At 49.8% G+C, this 20,193-nt stretch overlaps 3 protein-coding genes and 1 long non-coding RNA gene across 4 annotated transcripts in view; 2 read left to right on the forward strand and 2 right to left on the reverse strand.

Annotated features, from left to right (window-relative positions):
- LOC128385206 (ADP-ribosylation factor 4) overlaps nt 1-4,446 on the reverse strand; it is a 5,055-nt gene extending 609 nt beyond the window's left edge. The window contains exons 1-5 of the mRNA XM_053344059.1: nt 4,235-4,446; nt 3,860-3,940; nt 2,770-2,879; nt 2,279-2,350; nt 673-798 (exon numbers count right to left, since the gene is read on the reverse strand). Coding sequence (XP_053200034.1) covers nt 673-798; nt 2,279-2,350; nt 2,770-2,879; nt 3,860-3,940; nt 4,235-4,301 — 456 coding nt within the window. The 5' untranslated portion in view covers nt 4,302-4,446. The remainder of the gene's footprint in view (nt 1-672; nt 799-2,278; nt 2,351-2,769; nt 2,880-3,859; nt 3,941-4,234) is intronic.
- LOC128385209 (uncharacterized) lies at nt 3,183-3,808 on the forward strand. Its single transcript, XR_008324658.1, has 3 exons — nt 3,183-3,423; nt 3,463-3,648; nt 3,763-3,808. It is a non-coding gene; the product is annotated as an uncharacterized LOC128385209 (long non-coding RNA).
- A 466-nt stretch (nt 4,447-4,912) lies between the features above and the next one.
- gcc1 (GRIP and coiled-coil domain containing 1) lies at nt 4,913-8,009 on the forward strand. The gene is made up of 3 exons (XM_053344056.1): nt 4,913-5,059; nt 5,404-6,307; nt 6,594-8,009. Exons 2-3 carry the CDS (start codon nt 5,438-5,440, stop codon nt 7,917-7,919), a joined length of 2,196 nt encoding a protein of 731 aa, XP_053200031.1. The 5' UTR covers nt 4,913-5,059; nt 5,404-5,437; the 3' UTR covers nt 7,920-8,009.
- Nucleotides 8,010-8,469: 460 nt separating this feature from the next.
- Nucleotides 8,470-19,185, reverse strand: dennd6b (DENN/MADD domain containing 6B). Its single transcript, XM_053313860.1, has 20 exons — nt 19,051-19,185; nt 18,566-18,604; nt 18,396-18,438; nt 18,154-18,263; nt 15,724-15,804; nt 14,495-14,600; nt 14,333-14,412; nt 13,302-13,364; nt 13,016-13,071; nt 12,788-12,910; nt 12,595-12,690; nt 12,341-12,435; nt 12,193-12,258; nt 12,046-12,110; nt 10,847-10,936; nt 10,716-10,769; nt 10,535-10,644; nt 9,773-9,875; nt 8,818-8,892; nt 8,470-8,598 (listed from the first exon to the last, which is right to left on the reverse strand). Exons 1-20 carry the CDS (start codon nt 19,183-19,185, stop codon nt 8,470-8,472), a joined length of 1,719 nt encoding a protein of 572 aa, XP_053169835.1.
- Between the last annotated feature and the right edge of the window lie 1,008 nt (nt 19,186-20,193).

Below are 20,193 nucleotides of genomic sequence, written 5' to 3' on the forward strand. Positions count from 1 at the left end.
AGGTGAGAGAGGTGAGACAGGTAAGACAGGAGAGAGGTGAGACAGGTGAGAGGTGAGACAGGTAAGAGAGGGGTAGGACAGGTGAGACAGGTCATAGAGGGGTTACACAGGTGAGAGGTGAGACAGGTAAGAGAGGAGAGAGACAGGTGATCAGTAGGGTTGGGTACTCAGCAGTGCTTCTCTGACCTGAACTATCGACCCGAACTTCTCAGGTTACATTTTTGATCTTTTATTTAAACAGGATATAAAACGTCATGTTTCTATGACAGGAAACGGCCTGCAGGTGGCGCCACACTCAACACGCTGCCAGCTGACATTAAACCAGACCGCTGCCAGCTGAGTGTAATCACTGCACGCTGCCAGCTGAGTGTAATCGCTGCACGCTGCCAGCTGAGTGTAATCGCTGCACGCTGCCAGCTGAGTGTAATCGCTGCACTGCGCCCAAATATTTAACTATGAAAATGAAAGTAAAGTAAACCCAAAACCAAAACCTCTGAGTTAGAGCCTCAGACGACGGTTTGTGGCTGAAAGGCTTCAAGTTAGTATTTAAACATTAACGTTATAAAACCGGTTCTGGAGTTAAAGGGACAGTATCCCCCCAACCCGGACCCCCAACCTGGACCCCCAACCCCGGTGATCAGAGACAGGTATTGATGGAGTATTGATACGTACAGTTCTGCTGCGCAGGCTGTGCAGACCCAGTTTGTCGGTGAGTTCGCTGACCCCCATGGCGTTGGGAAGATCCTGTTTGTTGGCGAAAACCAGAAGCACCGCCTCCTTCAGCTCGTCCTCCTGGATCTGTACACAGAGGTCAACCACAAGGTCACATGATCCACATCAAACCACAAGGTCACATGATCCACATCAAGTACACACAGGTCAACCACAAGGTCACATGATCCACATCAAACCACAAGGTCACATGATCCACACCAATAAAAGCTAACAGCTGATCGGCCCAGTGCTAAAAAATATTATAATAAAATACAAAATCCATCCGGTCTCTTATCCGGGTCTCATCAGGCTGAGCAGTGAAACCCAGACCTCTTAGAGGACCCCAAGCTGTTCCCAGACCAGCAGAGACATGTAATCCCTCCAGTGTGTTCTGGGTCTCCTCCCAGCTGGACCTGGAACTCCTCTAAAGGGGGGCGTCCAGGAGGATCCTGACCAGGAGCCCAAACCACCTCAGCTGGCTCCTTTCCATGTGAAGGAGCAGCGGCTCTACTCCGAGCCCCCCCCCACCCCCCCCTCCTGACCCGGTCTCTAAGGCTGAGCCCAGACCCTCTCTGCTTGGATCCAGCATCTCATTGTTTGGGTCACTACCCAAAGCTGGTGAGCAGAGGTGAGGGTTGGGATGTAGACTGACTGCTGACCCTAACCCTGCACCTTCAGGCTCAGCCACCTGCTGCTGCACCCATCCACCTGATGCTGCACCCACCCCACCCCCCCCCCAACCCTGAGGGGGCAGGCCACCTTGTCCCAGCAGAGCACCATGGCCTCAGATGTGGAAGTGCTGACTCACATTCAGCTGCAAACCATCCCAGAGCCTGTTGGAGGACTTCACCTGTAGAGTCCAACAGAACAACATCAACCGTAAACAGCAGAGAGGAGATTCTGAGTTCCCCAAACTGAACTCTCTCCTCCCCCCGGCTGCACCTTGAGACTCTGTCCATGAAGATCACAAACAGGATCAGAGACCAGGGACAGCCCTGATGGAGCCCAACACCCACTGAGACCAGGTCTGACTTACTGCAGAGAATATGAACACAGCTCTCACAGCGGTTGTATAGGGACCCAATGGCTCGCAGCAGAGACCCTGGTACCCCAAACTCCCACAAGGCCCCCCGAGGGTCACGGTCCTAAGCCTTCTCCAAGTCCACAAAGCACATGTAGACTGGATGTGTGAACTCCCATGACCCCCCCAGGATCCCTGCAGGGTGAAGAGCTGGTCCACTGTTCCACGGACAGAATCCACATCGCTCCTCAACCTCCCCGAGGATGCAGGAGCAGTTCCTCCGGAGGTGGGAGTTGAAGGTCTGGTGGACGGGGGCCAGACGTTCCCAGTTCCCAGCCCCCCCCCCCCCCCCAACCCTAACCCACCAGCCAGGTACCGCTCCACCTCCCACACCAGCTCCAACCCCCCCCCCCCCCCCCTCACCAGCCAGTACCAGGGATCAGCAGGTCCAGGTCCCTAACCCTAACCCAGACCGCTGATGGAGTCACGTGACCTCTGATGGAGTCACGTGACAGATGTTGACATGCAGCAGATGTGACTCACCATCTTAGAGAGCTCCTCTGCAGACTCTGCTACTCTCTCTCTGTCATTACTGTCCACCACGAAGATCAGACCCTGTAGAGCACACACACACACACACACACACACACACACACACACACACACACACACACACACACACGCACACACACACACAGTGTGTTCAGTGTGAAGCCTTCAGACTAAAACAATAACAGTACGGATAATAACGACTATCACTCTTATTACACACACACACACACTCATTATACACACACAAGTGTATCTGTGTGTGTGTGTATGTGTGTATGTGTGTGTAGTGTGTGTGTACCTGTGTGTAGTGTGTGTGTACCTGTGTGTGTACCTGTGTGTACCTGTGTGTGTGTGTGTACCTGTGTGTTGTGTGTGTGTGTGTGTGTACCTGTGTTGTGTGTGTGTACCTGTGTGTTGTGTGTGTGTGTGTGTGTGTATGTGTGTGTACCTGTGTGTGTGTGTGTAGTGTGTAGTGTGTGTACCTGTGTGTTTTGGAAGTAGTGTCTCCACAGAGGTCTGATCTTGTCCTGACCACCAACGTCCCAAACTGTGAAACAGATGTTCTTATACTCCACCGTCTCCACGTTGAAGCCTGAAACACACACACACACACACACACACACACACAGGTTATATACACACATACACACACACACACACACACGCACACACAGGTTATATACACACACACACACACACACACACACAGGTTATATATACACACACACACACAGGTTATACACACACACACACACACACACATGTTATATACACACACACACACACACACACAGGTTATACACACACACACACACACACACGTTATATACACAGGTTATACACACACACACACACATACACGGTTGGCATGGTGACAGGTTAGTGACTATTACCGATGGTCGGCATGGTGACAGGTTAGTGATTATTACCGATGGTCGGCATGGTAACAGGTTAGTATTGATTATTACCGATGGTTGGCATGGTAACAGGTTAGCATTGATTATTACCGATGGTTGGCATGGTGACAGATTAGTGATTATTACCGATGGTTGGCATGGTAACAGGTTAGTGATTATTACCGATGGTCGGCATGGTAACAGGTTAGTGATTATTACCGATGGTTGGCATGGTAACAGGTTAGCATTGATTATTACCGATGGTTGGCATGGTGACAGGTTAGTGATTATTACCGATGGTTGGCATGGTAACAGGTTAGTAGTGATTATTACCGATGGTTGGCATGGTAACAGGTTAGTGATTATTACCGATGGTTGGCATGGTAACAGGTTAGTAGTGATTATTACCGATGGTTGGCATGGTGACAGGTTAGTGATTATTACCGATGGTTGGCATGGTAACAGGTTAGTGATTATTACCGATGGTTGGTATGGTAACAGGTTAGTAGTGATTATTACCGATGGTCGGCATGGTAACAGGTTAGTATTGATTATTACCGATGGTTGGCATGGTGACAGGTTAGTGATTATTGATTACCGATGGTTGGCATGGTGATAGGTTAGTAGTGATTATTACCGATGGTTGGCATGGTAACAGGTTAGTAGTGATTATTACCGATGGTCGGGATGGTGGTGACGATCTCTCCCAGCTTCAGTTTGTAGAGGATTGTTGTTTTTCCAGCTGCGTCCAAACCGACTGAAACAGAACAGAGAGTTAAACAGAGGTGATAAAGTTAGGGTTATTGATCCTAACAAACAGATTATTGATCCTAATGATTATTGATCCTAACAAACAGCTGTTGAACTGAACCAGAGACACTTCACATGTTAGCATCTGGGGGCTAGCTGAGTTAGCTTCTAGTAGTTAATGTGTTTAAATGAGAAACACGGTTCAATAAGCAGAGAGGTGATAAACAGAGGCAGGGTGTAACTGTTTAACGGTTAGCTTAGCCTAGCCTAGCCTAGCCTAGCTTAGCTTAGCTTAGCTCACCCATCAGGATCCGCATCTGCTTCTTTCCGAAGAACTTAGAGAACAGCGACGAGATGGTCAGACCCATGGCGGGAAAATGCCCCGGTGCTGCGGGGGGGCGAATCCGGGAGAATCTGTCGGTCCGAGAAGAGCCGCAGGAGAGGCGGGCAGCAGGCGGAGCAGCAGCCGGAGATGAGAACCGGAGAACCGGAGAGGCGGACAGCTGGAGCCACGTCCGGGCCGGAACTGATGACGTCACGGCTCTGACAGAGCTGTGCTGCGTTTACGATCCACTACAACCATGGGAAATCTCAACTTCCAAAACAAGAACATGATGTAGTTAAAGTACTATTGTAAAAGTACTGCAGTATTATAGTGATGTAGTATGCAGTATTACAGTAAAAGTACTGCAGTATTATAGTGATGTAGTATGCAGTATTACAGTAAAAGTACTGCAGTATTATAGTGATGTAGTATGCAGTATTACAGTAAAAGTACTGCAGTATTATAGTGATGTAGTTTGAAGTATTACAGTAAAAGTACTACAGTATTATAGTGATGTAGTATGCAGTATTACAGTAAAAGTACTGCAGTATTATGAGTGAGTACTGATTTGTCCTGAGAGCAGTGAACGCCGCAGTATGTTCCCGCCTCCTCCTCCTCTAGTTCCGGTTCAGACCAACATGGCGGCTGCTCGCTGACAGCTGTTTCTCCCCGTTCCGTGTTATTATTGCTCGTTATTGAAAGTTTATTGATTAAATTAATAAACGGAAACTATTCTCCTTTTGCTCTTAGACGGTGAGCGCGTGCTGCTCACGTGCGTCACGGCTCGTGGCGGATTATCAGGTAAGAACCGGATCAATGCCGGTGATCACTGTGATCAGCTGATCAGTAACTTTACTACCAAAGAGTCAAACTGATCGATATTATCAGCTGAGTGTAATGAGACATACAGCTCATTAATAATATAATATAGATAATATAATATGTATATTATATATATTATATAATATATATATTATATATATAATATAATATAGATAATATATAAATGGACCAACAGTAAACTAACAGCTCATTGTTTTCCAAAAGAAAGAATCTATTGATCCATTAAATATTGATCAGTCTGTAAACATCATGACGTCATCAGTATGACATCATCAGTATGACATCACTCTGTCTGGTTTCAGGACCGGGTCTAAGCAGGACCGGGTCTGGGGGTCCATGGAGAAGTTCGGGATGAGTTTTGGGGGGACGAGCAGGAAGGACCTGCTGGAGACCATCGAGGCCCAGAAGAAGCAGCTGGTCCAGTACCAGACCCGCTTCAGGGACGTGGTCCAGGCCTACAAGAGTCTGCTGAAGGAGAAGGAGGCTCTGGAGTCCAGCCTGCAGGTCCTGACCGGGTCCAGCCTGCAGGTCCAGACCGGGTCCAGCCAGCAGGTGCAGACCGGGTCCAGCCTGCAGGTCCAGACCGGGTCCCAGCAAGCGGAACCCCAGGACCCCCCAGATGACCGCAGCTCCCCCCACAGCGAGGCCTCCGTGGACTCCCCAGAGACCGCCAGAGACCAGACCGAGGAGGACCACGGAGGACCGGGAGGACCCCCCAGACCAGAGACCGGCGGCTGTGAGGGCGGGGGGGCGGAGGACCAGCAGGCCGCCCCCCCAGGCGGCTCGGAGGCGGACCGCAGAGTCGCTCAGCTGAAGAACCAACTGAGCACGCTCAGCGGAGCCGTCGCCACGGTGACGCAGGAGAAGTCCCGCATGGAGGCCGGTTTCCAGGCCGACCGGCGGCAGCTGAGACAGGAAGTGGAGGATCTGCAGGACCGGCTGGTCGCCATGACGACGCAGCACGAGACCGAGACCCGGATCCTGCAGGACCAGCTGGCGGAGAGCCGAGCCCGGATCATCACCCAGCAACACGACCGAGAACTGGAGCAGCGAGACCACGTCCTGCAGCTCCAGGAGCTCACCAGGATCCTCCAGGACCAGGACCAGGACCAGGCCAGACCGGATCCCAGAGTGGACCAGCTGCAGAGAGAACTACTGGACCTGAAGAACCAGATCCAGGACCAGGTCCACAGCGAGACCAGGAGGGTAAGACCCAGACCAAGTCAGACCTCAGACCAGGTCAGACCCAGACCAGGACTACCCAGACTAACCCTAACCCACCAAAGCAGTCCCAGTGCTGGTTTTCCTGTTTCCAGTTACGTTGGGGGGGCCTCGTGAGTCCATGAGGACTGAGTTAGCTCTGCACTGGAACTGCTTTGGTGGAAAAGGGCCAGACCAGGACTACCCAGACCAGAACTACCCAGACCAGGACTACCCAGACCAGGACTACCCAGACCAGGACTACAGTAATCCCTGTGTTGTGTGTGTGCAGGCGTGCCAGGCGGAGGAGCGTGCACGTGAGCGCGCTCAGGCTGCAGAGCTGCGTGTCGCCGGTCTGGAGCAGCGCCTGTCCGAACTGTCGGAGCTGCTCGGGTCCAGCGAGAAGACCAAGCAGCGAGACCAGCAGGTGGTCCAGAGGCTCCGGGACCGGATCCTGCAACTCGACACCGAGAACAAGATGCTCGCCATGGCGACGGCCGGCAGGGCGACCTCCGACCCCGACGAGGCCCAGCTGGACGTGGCGGCGCTGAAGGAGAAGATGGAGAAGGTGAAGAAGCTGCTGCTGCTGGCGGCCCAGAAGAACCCGGACCAGGCGCCCCTCATCCTCAAACTGGCCCAGAGCGAACCGGTCCAGCAGGAACCGGGCCAGCAGGAGGCGGTCCAGCAGGAGGCGGGCCAGCAGGAGGCGGGCCAGCAGGAGGCGGGCCAGCAGGAGGCGGGCCAGCAGGAGCTGCAGCAGCTGAGAGACGAGTTCGAGCGCTACAAGCTGCGAGCGCAGGTCGTCCTGAAGAACAAGAACGCCAGAGACGGCTGCCAGGCCCGCGAGCTGGAGGAGGTCCGGGACCAGCTGGCGGAGCTGAAGGAGAAATACATCAACCTGCGGATCCAGAGCGACGAGGCCGAGGCCGAGCAGCGCCGCCGGCTGGAGGAGCGGACGCAGCGGGCGGCGGAGCTGCAGCAGAGCCACAGACAGGAAGCGGAGCGCGTGGCGGCGCTGCACCGCGAGGAGCTGCTGCGCCTGGAGGCGGAGCTCCACAAGCAGCGGGAGCGGACCATGGCCCTGCTGGACGAGAAAGACCAGGAGCTGGAGCGCCTGCGGGCCGCCGCGCCGACCCCCGACGCTCCGCGCTGCGCCGCCGAGGCCTCGGAAGACGACGGCGCCGCCGCGGAGAGCGAAGGCGACATGGTCAGCCGGGCGCTGCGGCAGGCGGCGCACGCCGAGCCGACGCTGCTGCTGTACGCGGAGCAGCTGGCCCGGAAGGAGGCGGAGGCCGGCGCGCTGCGGCGCCACAAGCACCAGCTGGAGGAGGACGTGCACCAGCTGCAGGCCAAACTCATCGCCAACGCCGAGCGCCACGACGAGGAGGCGGCCGAGCTGCGAGCCGGACTCGACAAACTGATGCGAGACCAGAACCGCGAAGGCGCCAACATGGAGTACCTGAAGAACGTGGTCTACAGGTTCCTCACGCTGCCGGACGCCGGCGGCAGGCAGCAGACGCTCGGCGCCATCCTCACCATCCTCCACTTCAGCCCGCAGGAGAAGCTCGCCGTCGGCCGGCTGCAGGGCGCCACCTGGTGGTCGCCTAGCAACAGATAACACCTGAGACTCAGACAGGAAGTGACGCTTTGACTTCAGAGTAAAAGATGAATATTTAACCATATGTATATTTTTGATTCTTGTTGAAATTAAAATATTTTTCCTTCTTCAAACGTTTCGTCATGTTTAATAAAGTTTATCAATAAAAACACAAAAAGTAGAATTCAGGATTTTATTTATTTACAGAAAAAGAAAAAAAGTTACAAAAATATTTTCAGAAAAAAGAAACGTGATGAAAAGTTTAGTGTTTAATCAGTTATTGATCGAGATTAATCAGTTATTGATCGAGATTAATCAGTTATTGATCGAGATTAATCCGTTATTGATCGAGATTAATCAGTTATTGATCGAGATTAATCAGGTCTGCAGGTCTTGGGGTCGTGGAGGACTCGCTGCAGGTCTTCAGGTCTTGGGGTCGTGGAGGACTCGCTGCAGGTCTTCAGGTCTTGGGGTCGTGGAGGACTCGCTGCAGGTCTTCAGGTCTTGGGGTCGTGGAGGACTCGCTGCAGGTCTTCAGGTCTTGGGGTCGTGGAGGACTCGCTGCAGGTCTTCAGGTCTTGGGGTCGTGGAGGACTCGCTGCAGGTCTTGGGGCAGAGACGAGATGATGGACTTTATGAAGACTTCCAGTTTGTCTAAGACGCCGTCTCTCACCTGCAGCTGCTGCCTGCGAGCTTTAATCTGAAAAACAGGCACACGCTTTTAATCTGAAAAACAGGCACACGCTTTTAATCTGAAAAACAGGCACACGCTCACTTCCTGTCCGTGTAAATAAGAGCTGATTCATTAATCATTACAATCCTTGACATTTAGACATAGTCCTCAAAGTAATAAATAATTATAAATTTGAATTATTAACTCTTATTTTGAAAATAAAAACAGTTTCAGCTGCTTCCTCACCAGCTTCTCTCGCAGCTTCAGGATCAGGTCTACGGTCTCCACCTCAGACTTGTCTCTGGTCCAACCCAGCAGGTCCTGCAGGAGGGACAGGTGATGAGTGATGATTGACAGGTGTCAGAGTGATGATGATTGACAGGTGTCAGAGTGATGATTGACAGGTGTCAGAGTGATGATGATTGACAGGTGTCAGAGTGATGATTGACAGGTGTCAGAGTGATGATTGACAGGTGTCTGAGTGATGATTGACAGGTGTCAGTGTGATGATTGACAGGTGTCAGTGTGATGATTGACAGGTGTCAGAGTGATGATGATTGACAGGTGTCAGAGTGATGATGATTGACAGGTGTCAGAGTGATGATGATTGACAGGTGTCAGTGTGATGATGATTGACAGGTGTCAGAGTGATGATGATTGACAGGTGTCAGTGTGATGATTGACAGGTGTCAGTGTGATGATTGACAGGTGTCAGTGTGATGATTGACAGGTGTCAGAGTGATGATGATTGACAGGTGTCAGAGTGATGATGATTGACAGGTGTCAGTGTGATGATTGACAGGTGTCAGTGTGATGATTGACAGGTGTCAGTGTGATGATTGACAGGTGTCAGAGTGATGATGATTGACAGGTGTCAGAGTGATGATGATTGACAGGTGTCAGAGTGATGATGATTGACAGGTGTCAGAGTGATGATTGACAGGTGTCAGAGTGATGATGATTGACAGGTGTCAGAGTGATGATGATTGACAGGTGTCAGAGTGATGATGATTGACAGGTGTCAGAGTGATGATGATTGACAGGTGTCAGAGTGATGATTGACAGGTGTCAGAGTGATGATGATTGACAGGTGTCAGAGTGATGATGATTGACAGGTGTCAGAGTGATGATGATTGACAGGTGTCAGAGTGATGATGATTGACAGGTGTCAGAGTGATGATGATTGACAGGTGTCACTCACAGCGTCACTGATGACCTCCAGGTGGAGACTCTCCAGCTTCTGGCTCATCTCTCGGTGTCTCTGTCGGTACCAGCCGTCAAAGTTCGGACACCTGAAGAACTTCCTGTTAAAAGATGGAGACACCTGAGACACCTACAGACACCTACAGACACCTGAGATACCTACAGACACCTGGAGACACCTACAGACACCTGCAGATACCTACAGACACCTGAGACACCTGCAGATACCTACAGACATCTACAGACACCTGCAGACACCTGAGACACCTACAGACACCTACAGACACCTGCAGACACCTGCAGACACCTACAGACACCTACAGACACCTGCAGACATCTACAGACACCTGCAGACATCTACAGACATCTTCAGACACCTACAGACACCTACAGACACCTACAGACACCTACAGACACCTACAGACACCTGCAGACACCTGCAGACACCTACAGACACCTACAGACACCTACAGACACCTACAGATACCTACAGACACCTACAGACACCTACAGACACCTGCAAACACCTACAGACACCTACAGACACCTACAGACACCTGCAGACACTTACAGACACCTGGAGACACCTACAGACACCTACAGACACCTGCAGACATCTACAGACATCTTCAGACACCTACAGACACCTACAGACACCTACAGACACCTACAGACACCTGGAGACACCTACAGACACCTGGAGACACCTACAGACACCTACAGACACTTGCAGACACCTACAGACACCTGACTGACTCACCTGTACAGTCCCATCCAATCACCTTTGAGTCCCGAGGTGAGCTGAGGACCGGTGTGATCCAGAGTGGACATGAACTCGTCCTGACTGAAGGGACGGATCTGAGGAGGCGTCTGACAAAGAGACCAACGTTAAAACATCACTGTGACATCACTATGACATCACTGACAGACTTCCTGTTTACCTTCCAGGGTGTCACAGATCTCTGCAGAGGCATCAGGCTCGCCATGTACCGCTCCTACAACGCAACACAGGTTACCATAGCAACAGCTGACTGTGGAGAAGTTCCTGCAAGCTCATTGGCTGTTTTCTCACCAGTGGGATGATGAAGCTCTGAGTGAGCTCTAACAGGTGTCTCCTGAGGATGGCACTCTGCACCTCTGAAGGTCTCTTCCTCTGAATGCCCTGCAGACACAGAAAGACACTCTGAGACATACTGAGACACTCTGAGACACACTGAGACACACTGATACACTCTGAGACAGTCTGAGACACTCTGAGACACACTGAGACACACTGAGACACACTGAGACAGTCTGAGACACTCTGAGGCAGTCTGAGACAGTCTGAGACACTCTGAGACACACTGAGACACTCTGAGGCAGTCTGAGACAGTCTGAGACACTCTGAGACACACTGAGACACTCTGAGGCAGTCTGAGACACTCTGAGACACACTGAGACACACTGAGACTCTCTGAGACACACTGAGACACACTGAGACACACTGAGACAGTCTGAGACACACTGAGACACACTGAGACACAGAAAGACACTCTGAGACACTCTGAGACATACTGAGACACTCTGAGACACACTGAGACACACTGATACACTCTGAGACACTCTGAGACAGTCTGAGACAGTCTGAGACACACTGAGACACTCTGAGACACACTGAGACACACTGAGACACTCTGAGACACACTGAGACAGTCTGAGACACTCTGAGACAGTCTGAGACACTCTGAGACACTCTGAGACACACTGAGACACACTGAGACAGTCTGAGACACTCTGAGACATACTGAGACACTCTGAGACACACTGAGACATACTGAGACACTCTGAGACACACTGAGACAGTCTGAGACACACTGAGACAGTCTGAGACACACTGAGACACACTGAGACACTCTGAGACTCACTGAGACACTCTGAGACACTCTGAGACACACTGAGACACTCTGAGACACACTGAGACACACTGAGACACTCTGAGACACACTGAGACACACTGAGACACTCTGAGACACACTGAGACACTCTGAGACACACTGAGACACACTGAGACACTCTGAGACACTCTGAGACACACTGAGACAGTCTGAGACACACTGAGACACAGAAAGACACTCTGAGACACACTGAGACACTCTGAGACACTCTGAGACACAGAAAGACACTCTGAGACACTCTGAGACACACTGAGACACACTGAGACACACTGAGACACACTGAGACACTCTGAGACACACTGAGACACACTGAGACACTCTGAGACAGCTGATGTACCTTCAGCAGTCTCTTGATGAGGACTTTGTCTTTGTGTAGAAAGGTCTTGTAGGCCGTGTAAATCCCTGCAGACACAATGACATCATGTTAGACAGACAGAGACGTGTGGACTCTCACCTGCTGTCCTCTCAGCTGCTGTCCTCTCACCTGGTTTAGTGTCCAGCGTCTTCAGTTTGGACAGTTTCTTCACCTTCACCTGTTTGGGTAAATCACCTGAGAGGAGACAAAAGAGTCTCATCAGTCCTCAAATCCTCAACTACACAGTAACTTCAGGAGTACTCAGGTTCTGGTCTACCTGCCATCCGGATCTCTCCCAGTCGGACCACATGAGGCCAGTTCTGAAAGGTCTTAATGAAGAATGGATTGGTGACGCCCAGAACCACGTTAGGTCTGAAAGAGACAGAGACAGGTGGACTCAGGTGTGTTCAGGTGGACTCAGGTGTGTTCAGGTGTGTTCAGGTGGACTCAGGTGTGTTCAGGTGTGTTCAGGTGGACTCAGGTGTGTTCAGGTGTGTTCAGGTGGACTCAGGTGTGTTCAGGTGGACTCACGGGGCCTGGGTCCGGGTGGTGTACTCTCTGAACTCGTTGTCGTGGATCGTGAAGTACGGCCGGAAGTCGCAGCAGAACTTCAGAGGACTGATGGAGCTGAGGACACAGACATACTGTTACCACGGCAACAACACAGCTCTCCGATTGGCCGATGCTGCAGATGAGGGGGGATTCCGATTGGCCGCTCCGTTACCTGACGAGAGCCAGCACGGTTTCCGAGGAAACGGTGGGAGACGGCGCCATGACGACCACGGGCTCCCCGAGCAACGTGAGCTCCCAGAGCATCTGCAGGTGGACCAGGACCGACTGGAAACACCTGGGCAGGTGAGAGGGAGCATGACATCATCACATGACATCAGCACATGACATCATCACATGACATCATCACATGACTGTGTCTACAGACAGGAAGTGGACTGACCTGAACAGATCCAGGTCCGTAATGGAGGGCAGCAGCGTCGGAGCCGGCAGGAAGTTCTGAGGACAGGAAGTAAAGTTTATTAACACAAAGTCTGAGGACAGGAAGTAAAGTTTAACACAAAGTCTGAGGACAGGAAGTAAAGTTTAACACAAAGTCTGAGGACAGGAAGTAAAGTTTAACACAAAGTTTGAGGACAGGAAGTAAAGTTTAACACAAAGTCTGAGGACAGGAAGTAAAGTTTATTAACACAAAGTCTGAGGACAGGAAGTAAAGTTTATTTACAGACCTCCTTCAGCGCGTGTCTCACTGGACTTCCTCCTGGTTTGTCGGCCTTAGACGGGATCCGGACCTGAAACCAGCAGAGTGGTACTGAGTTGAGGTGTAATTAGAAGCTAAAGTGAGTTCCTCTGCTACTTAATGATTCATCCATCACAAACATCTGTAGCTGTTTGTTATCCAGATATGAAAAGTTTCTCCTTTAGTTCATTAAACCGGCACAGGACTGATATGTCGACAAAGACCACGCCCCCCCCCTGAGCTACGACCTCTATCTATCTTTATGGACAGGATGTCTAGGCTCAGCCAGGGTGTGGAGGGGGTCCGGTTTGGTGACCTCAGGATTGGGTCACTGCTTTTTGCAGATGATGTGGTCCTGTTGGCTTCATCAGACCGTGACCTCCAACTCTCACTGGATCGGTTCGCAGCCGAGTGTGAAGCGGCCGGGATGAGAATCAGCACCTCCAAATCCGAGTCCATGGTCCTCAACCTGAAAAGGGTGGAGTGCACTCTCCGGGTCGGGGATGAGATCCTGCCCCAAGTGGAGGAGTTCAAGTACCTCGGGGTCTTGTTCACAGTGAGGGAAGGATGGAGCGTGAGACCGACAGGCAGATCGTCCTCTATTCTATGTAAGACCACGCCCCCTCCTCACCTATAAGACCACGCCCCCTCCTTAACTATAAGACCACGCCCCTCCTCACCTGTAAGACCACGCCCCTCCTCATCTGTAAGACCACGCCCCTCCTCACCTATAAGACCACGCCCCTCCTCAACTGTAAGACCACGCCCCTCCTCACCCGTAAGACCACGCCCCTCCTCACCTATAAGACCACGCCCCTCCTCACCTATAAGACCACGCCCCCTCCTCACCTATAAGACCACGCCCCCTCCTCACCTGTAAGACCACGCCCCTCCTCACCTGTAAGACCACGCCCCCTCCTCACATATAAGACCACGCCCCTCATCACCTATAAGACCACGCCCCCTCCTCACCTGTAAGACCACGCCCCTCCTCACCTATAAGACCACGCCCCTCCTCACCTGTAAGACCACGCCCATCACAGGCAGGTTCAGGGTCAGTCCAGGTACGGGTGAAGGCCATTGGTCAATCTCGTTACAGACTGTGAGGACAGAGACATTTAAGCATGGTGAAATCCTGTGTTCTGATTGGTTACAGGCTGTAATGTGACATGACATCATCACCTGCTTCCAGGCAGGGCTCCAGCTTCTCGAAGAACTCAGGTGTGATGATCTGCAGCAGCGAGTGGAACAGGTGAGTGTACGGCAGCCGGGACAGCAGCACCAGAGACTGCAACACATGACCTCATCATCACATGACCTCATCATCACATGACATCATCACATGACATCATCACATGACCACACAGCTGTCAATCAAAGTGAGCAGGTGTTACAGGTGTGAGCAGGTGTTACAGGTGTTACAGGTGTTACAGGTGTGAGCAGGTGTGAGCAGGTGTGAGCAGGTGTGAGCAGGTGTTACAGGTGTGAGCAGGTGTTACAGGTGTTACAGGTGTGAGCAGGTGTTACAGGTGTTACAGGTGTTACAGGTGTTACAGGTGTGAGCAGGTGTTACAGGTGTTACAGGTGTTACAGGTGTGAGCAGGTGTTACAGGTGTTACAGGTGTTACAGGTGTGAGCAGGTGTTACAGGTGTTACAGGTGTGAGCAGGTGTTACAGGTGTTACAGGTGTTACAGGTGTGAGCAGGTGTTACAGGTGTTACAGGTGTTACAGGTGTTACAGGTGTGAGCAGGTGTTACAGGTGTGAGCAGGTGTTACAGGTGTTACAGGTGTTACAGGTGTTACAGGTGTGAGCAGGTGTTACAGGTGTTACAGGTGTTACAGGTGTTACAGGTGTGAGCAGGTGTGAGCAGGTGTTACAGGTGTGAGCAGGTGTGAGCAGGTGTTACAGGTGTGAGCAGGTGTTACAGGTGTTACAGGTGTTACAGGTGTGAGCAGGTGTTACAGGTGTTACAGGTGTGAGCAGGTGTTACAGGTGTGAGCAGGTGTTACAGGTGTTACAGGTGTGAGCAGGTGTTACAGGTGTGAGCAGGTGTTACAGGTGTGAGCAGGTGTGAGCAGGTGTTACAGGTGTGAGCAGGTGTTACAGGTGTGAGCAGGTGTTACAGGTGTGAGCAGGTGTTACAGGTGTGAGCAGGTGTGAGCAGGTGTTACAGGTGTGAGCAGGTGTTACAGGTGTGAGCAGGTGTTACAGGTGTGAGCAGGTGTTACAGGTGTTACAGGTGTGAGCAGGTGTTACAGGTGTGAGCAGGTGTTACAGGTGTGAGCAGGTGTGAGCAGGTGTTACAGGTGTGAGCAGGTGTTACAGGTGTGAGCAGGTGTTACAGGTGTTACAGGTGTGAGCAGGTGTTACAGGTGTTACAGGTGTTACAGGTGTGAGCAGGTGACTAACCTTCTGGAAGTATCCTCTCTTCACTGAGGCGTCTCTGACTTGTCTGAAATAGACGTAGCCAATGAAATGAGACGTTTCTCTCTGAGGAAACAGAAACACCTGTAAGCTTTGAGCTGATTGGCTGGAGATAGACAGGTGTGTTCATGACTCATCACTTCCTCCCACAGACACTAACCAGGTGCATTATGGGAGATGAGGGTCAGAGAGAGAAGCAGCTGATTGATCAATAAAGGTCCATAACCCTAACCCAACGTATTACCCCTAACCCACACTCAGAACTATAACGTATTAAAACTGGTTCATCATCCATCCATCATCCATCCATCATCCATCCATCCATCCATCATCCATCCATCATCATCCATCCATCCATCATCCATCCATCCATCCATCATCCATCCATCATCATCCATCCATCCATCATCCATCTATCCATCCATCATCCATCCATCATCCATCTATCCATCCATCATCCATCCATCATCCATCCATCCATCCATCATCCATCCATCATCATCCATCCATCCATCATCCATCTATCCATCCATCATCCATCCATCATCCATCATCCATCCATCATCCATCCATCATCCATCCATCATCATCCATCCATCCATCATCCATCTATCCATCCATCATCCATCCATCATCCATCATCCATCCATCATCCATCCATCCATCCATCATCCATCCATCATCCATCATCCATCCATCCTTCCATCATCCATCCATCCATCCATCTATCATCCATCCATCATCCATCCATCATCATCCATCCATCCATCATCCATCCATCATCCATCCATCCATCCATCATCCATCCATCATCCATCCATCCATCATCCATCATCCATCAATCCATCATCCATCCATCCATCTATCCATCATCCATCCATCCATCCATCATCCATCCATCATCCATCCATCCATCCATCATCCATCATCCATCCATCCATCAATCCATCAATCCATCATCCATCCATCATCATCCATCATCCATCACCCATCTATCCATCCATCATCCATCCATCCATCCATCATCCATCCATCCATCCATCCATCCATCCATCATCATCCATCATCCATCCATCATCCATCCTTCATCCATCCATCATCATCCATCCATCCATCATCCATCCATCATTCATCCATCATCCATCCATCATCCATCCATCCATCCATCCATCATCATCCATCATCCATCTATCATCCATCATCCATCCATCATTCATCATCCATCATCCATCATCCATCCATCATCCATCCATCCATCCATCATCCATCCATCCATCATCCATCCATCATCCATCCATCCATCATCATCCATCATCATCATCCATCTATCATCCATCATCCATCCATTCATCATCCATCCATCATCCATCCATCCATCATCCATCTATCATCCATCATCCATCCATCATCCATCCATCATCCATCCTCCATCATCCATCATCCATCCATCATCATCCATCCATCCATCCATCATCATCCATCCATCCATCCATCATCCATCCATCATCATCCATCATCCATCCATCATCAATCCATCATCATCCATCCATCCATCCATCATCCATCCATCATCATCCATCCATCATCATTCATCCATCCATCATCCATCCATCATCATCCATCATCCATCCATCATCATCCATCCATCCATCCATCATCCATCCATCATCCATCCATTCATTCATCATCCATCATCCATCCATCATCATCCATCCATCATCCATCCATCATCATCCATCCATCCATCCATCATCCATCCATCATCATCCATCATCCATCCATCATCAATCCATCATCATCCATCCATCCATCCATCATCCATCCATCATCATCCATCATCCATCCATCATCATTCATCCATCCATCATCATCCATCCATCATCCATCCATCATCATCCATCATCATCCATCCATCATCCATCCATCATCCATCCATCATCCATCCATCCATCATCCATCCATCATCCATCATCATCCATCATCCATCCATCATCAATCCATCATCATCCATCCATCCATCCATCCATCATCATCATCCATTCATCATCCATCATCCATCCATCCATCCATCATCCATCATCCATCCATCCATCCATCTATCATCCATCCATCATCCATCCATCCATCATCCATCCATCCATCATCCATCCATCCATCTATCATCCATCCATCCATGCATCATCCATCCATCCATCATCATCCATCATCATCCATCCATCATCCATCCATCCATCCATCCATCATCATCCATCATCCATCCATCCATCCACCATCATCCATCATCATCCATGCATCATCCATCCATCCATCCATCCATCATCATCCATGCATCATCCATCCATCCATCATCATCCATCATCATCCATCCATCATCCATCCATCCATCCATCCATCATCCATCCATCCTCCACTGACCTGCAGAGTAACCGGAGCGTCTCGGTCGTAGTCGTCCTCTCTGAGCGTCGCCGCTCTGCGACCGACTGACTGACGCAGCCTGAAGCTGAACTGAGTGTCCCCAAGGCATCCTGGGAAATATAATCAATGTGACCTCTGACCTCTGACACATGATGATGTAATGCTGTAGGCATCCTGGGAAATATAATCAATGTGACCTCTGACCTCTGACACATGATGATGTAATGCTGTTAGATACTCACCTGAGTACGAGTCAGGAAACGACAGGTAGCAGATGCTGGTTTTCTGCCAGATCAGAAAAACGGATTATCAATAATTATCAATAATCAGAATATCAATAACCTGATTATCAATAATCTAATCATTAATAATCTAATTATTAATAACCTGTGATGATCAGAGTATTGATTACCTCTTTCTCCGTCAGCTTCACATCTGGAGGATAAACCAACTGAAACACAAAGAAGCCGTGACATCACACTTTATAATCAATAATAACGTTCACTTATTGATCTGATGAGCAGCAGGAAGCTTTAATTACAGCTCTATTTAATAATAATTACAGCTCTATTTAATAATAATTACAGCTCTATTTAATGAATAATTACAGCTCTATTTAAGCCGAACACAGCATCACCCTCTCAGTGTTTCTCTGTTTTCAGTTTTTAGTTAACAAACCAACATTTATTCAAATGAAGGTAAAAATAAATAAATGTGAGTTTTTTAAAGGGAGTCTGGAGCAGCTGTGACTCTGCTGCCTCAGAGCACACAGAGCATTTATTATATAGAGTATTTAATATATACAGTATATTATATTTATTACATAGAGTATACTATATACAGTATATATATATAATATGATATATAGTGTTAGCCCCCTCCATGCTACATGCTAACCTCTATAGCTTGGCCCAGCTCCAGGTCGAAGGTAACCACACACACGCAGTCCAGCCAGGAGGAGAACCGGGCCCACCGGCACCGGAACCGGCGCTCCTCCTGGAGCGGAGAACCGAAGTCATCTAACGGGTTCATGCCGACCGACTCACTGCTGCTCCATCCTCTCTGCTCCGTCCTCCATCATCACTGAGCTCCGGTACCGACTACCGGAGAGCCAACAGCGCCTCCTGCTGGAGGAGCACAGCATCAGCCTCCTCCTTCATCACTGGGTTACACACACACACACACACACACACACACACACACATATATACACGCACATATACACACACACACATACACGCACACACACACATATACACACACACACACACACACACACATGGTTGATGTTGTTCTGTTGGACTCTACAGGTGAAGTCCCGGATAAGAGACCGAGGATGGATGGATGATGGATGGATTAGGGGTTTCTGGCTCGAGTCTTTCTGGCTGAGATGGAAAGGGTTAGCATCTATCCAGCGTTTAGCTAACCCTGACTCAGCCATCAAGAAGAAAAACTCGTTATCTTAAAAAAGCTGAAATGACTAAAGAGCCGTCGACTTTGATTTCATAAATGTGACTTCATCGTTCAAAGGTTAAACTATGGATACTGGAAACTGCTCTACAGTCATAACTAACACAGCAAGATGGAATAATAGATATTACCGTTACAACAAGGACCTGATGGATGAAGACATTCAGTGATTCATGTTTAATTTAAGTATCAGCCGTGAATCCTTCACTTCTTTACCAGGGTTAGGGTTAGGGTTACCATCTCAGTCTTTTTCTAGCTGTGACCTCATCTCCATCAAAACTCAAAACTATTAGAAACATGTTTAACGAGCTTTCACATCCTCTCATTCTGTAACTCTGTTCTTCATGTTTCACATTCTTTGTGATCAAAGGGTTTGAAATTCACCGAAAGCTAAAAAATGCACTTTGGTGTGAAACACTGGAGTGAGTTTTACCTCCAGGATTTGGATCTGAGGCGAATAAATGTGATTTATTGTATTTAGTGTATTTAGTGCTGATAGTGGAACCTGGACTGATATACAGGAACACTTCCTTCAGAAGGTTTTGTGACAGATAACGAGGAAGATGATTT

This window comes from Scomber japonicus, chromosome 23 (genome assembly GCF_027409825.1).
Source record: "Scomber japonicus isolate fScoJap1 chromosome 23, fScoJap1.pri, whole genome shotgun sequence".
NCBI classification, from domain to species: domain Eukaryota; kingdom Metazoa; phylum Chordata; class Actinopteri; order Scombriformes; family Scombridae; genus Scomber; species Scomber japonicus.

Coding starts and splice junctions, on each gene's coding strand:
- dennd6b (XM_053313860.1), bottom strand. CDS start 19,185: ATGAACCCGTTAGATGACTTCGGTTCTCCGCTCCAGGAGGAGCGCCGG. Junction 15,805..18,153: donor ACGCTCCGGTTACTCTGCAG/GTCAGTGGAGGA, acceptor CTGTTTCCTCAG/AGAGAAACGTCTCATTTCAT. Junction 10,645..10,715: donor GATCTGTGACACCCTGGAAG/GTAAACAGGAAG, acceptor TCTCTTTGTCAG/ACGCCTCCTCAGATCCGTCC.
- gcc1 (XM_053344056.1), top strand. CDS start 5,438: ATGGAGAAGTTCGGGATGAGTTTTGGGGGGACGAGCAGGAAGGACCTG. Junction 6,308..6,593: donor TCCACAGCGAGACCAGGAGG/GTAAGACCCAGA, acceptor GTGTGTGTGCAG/GCGTGCCAGGCGGAGGAGCG.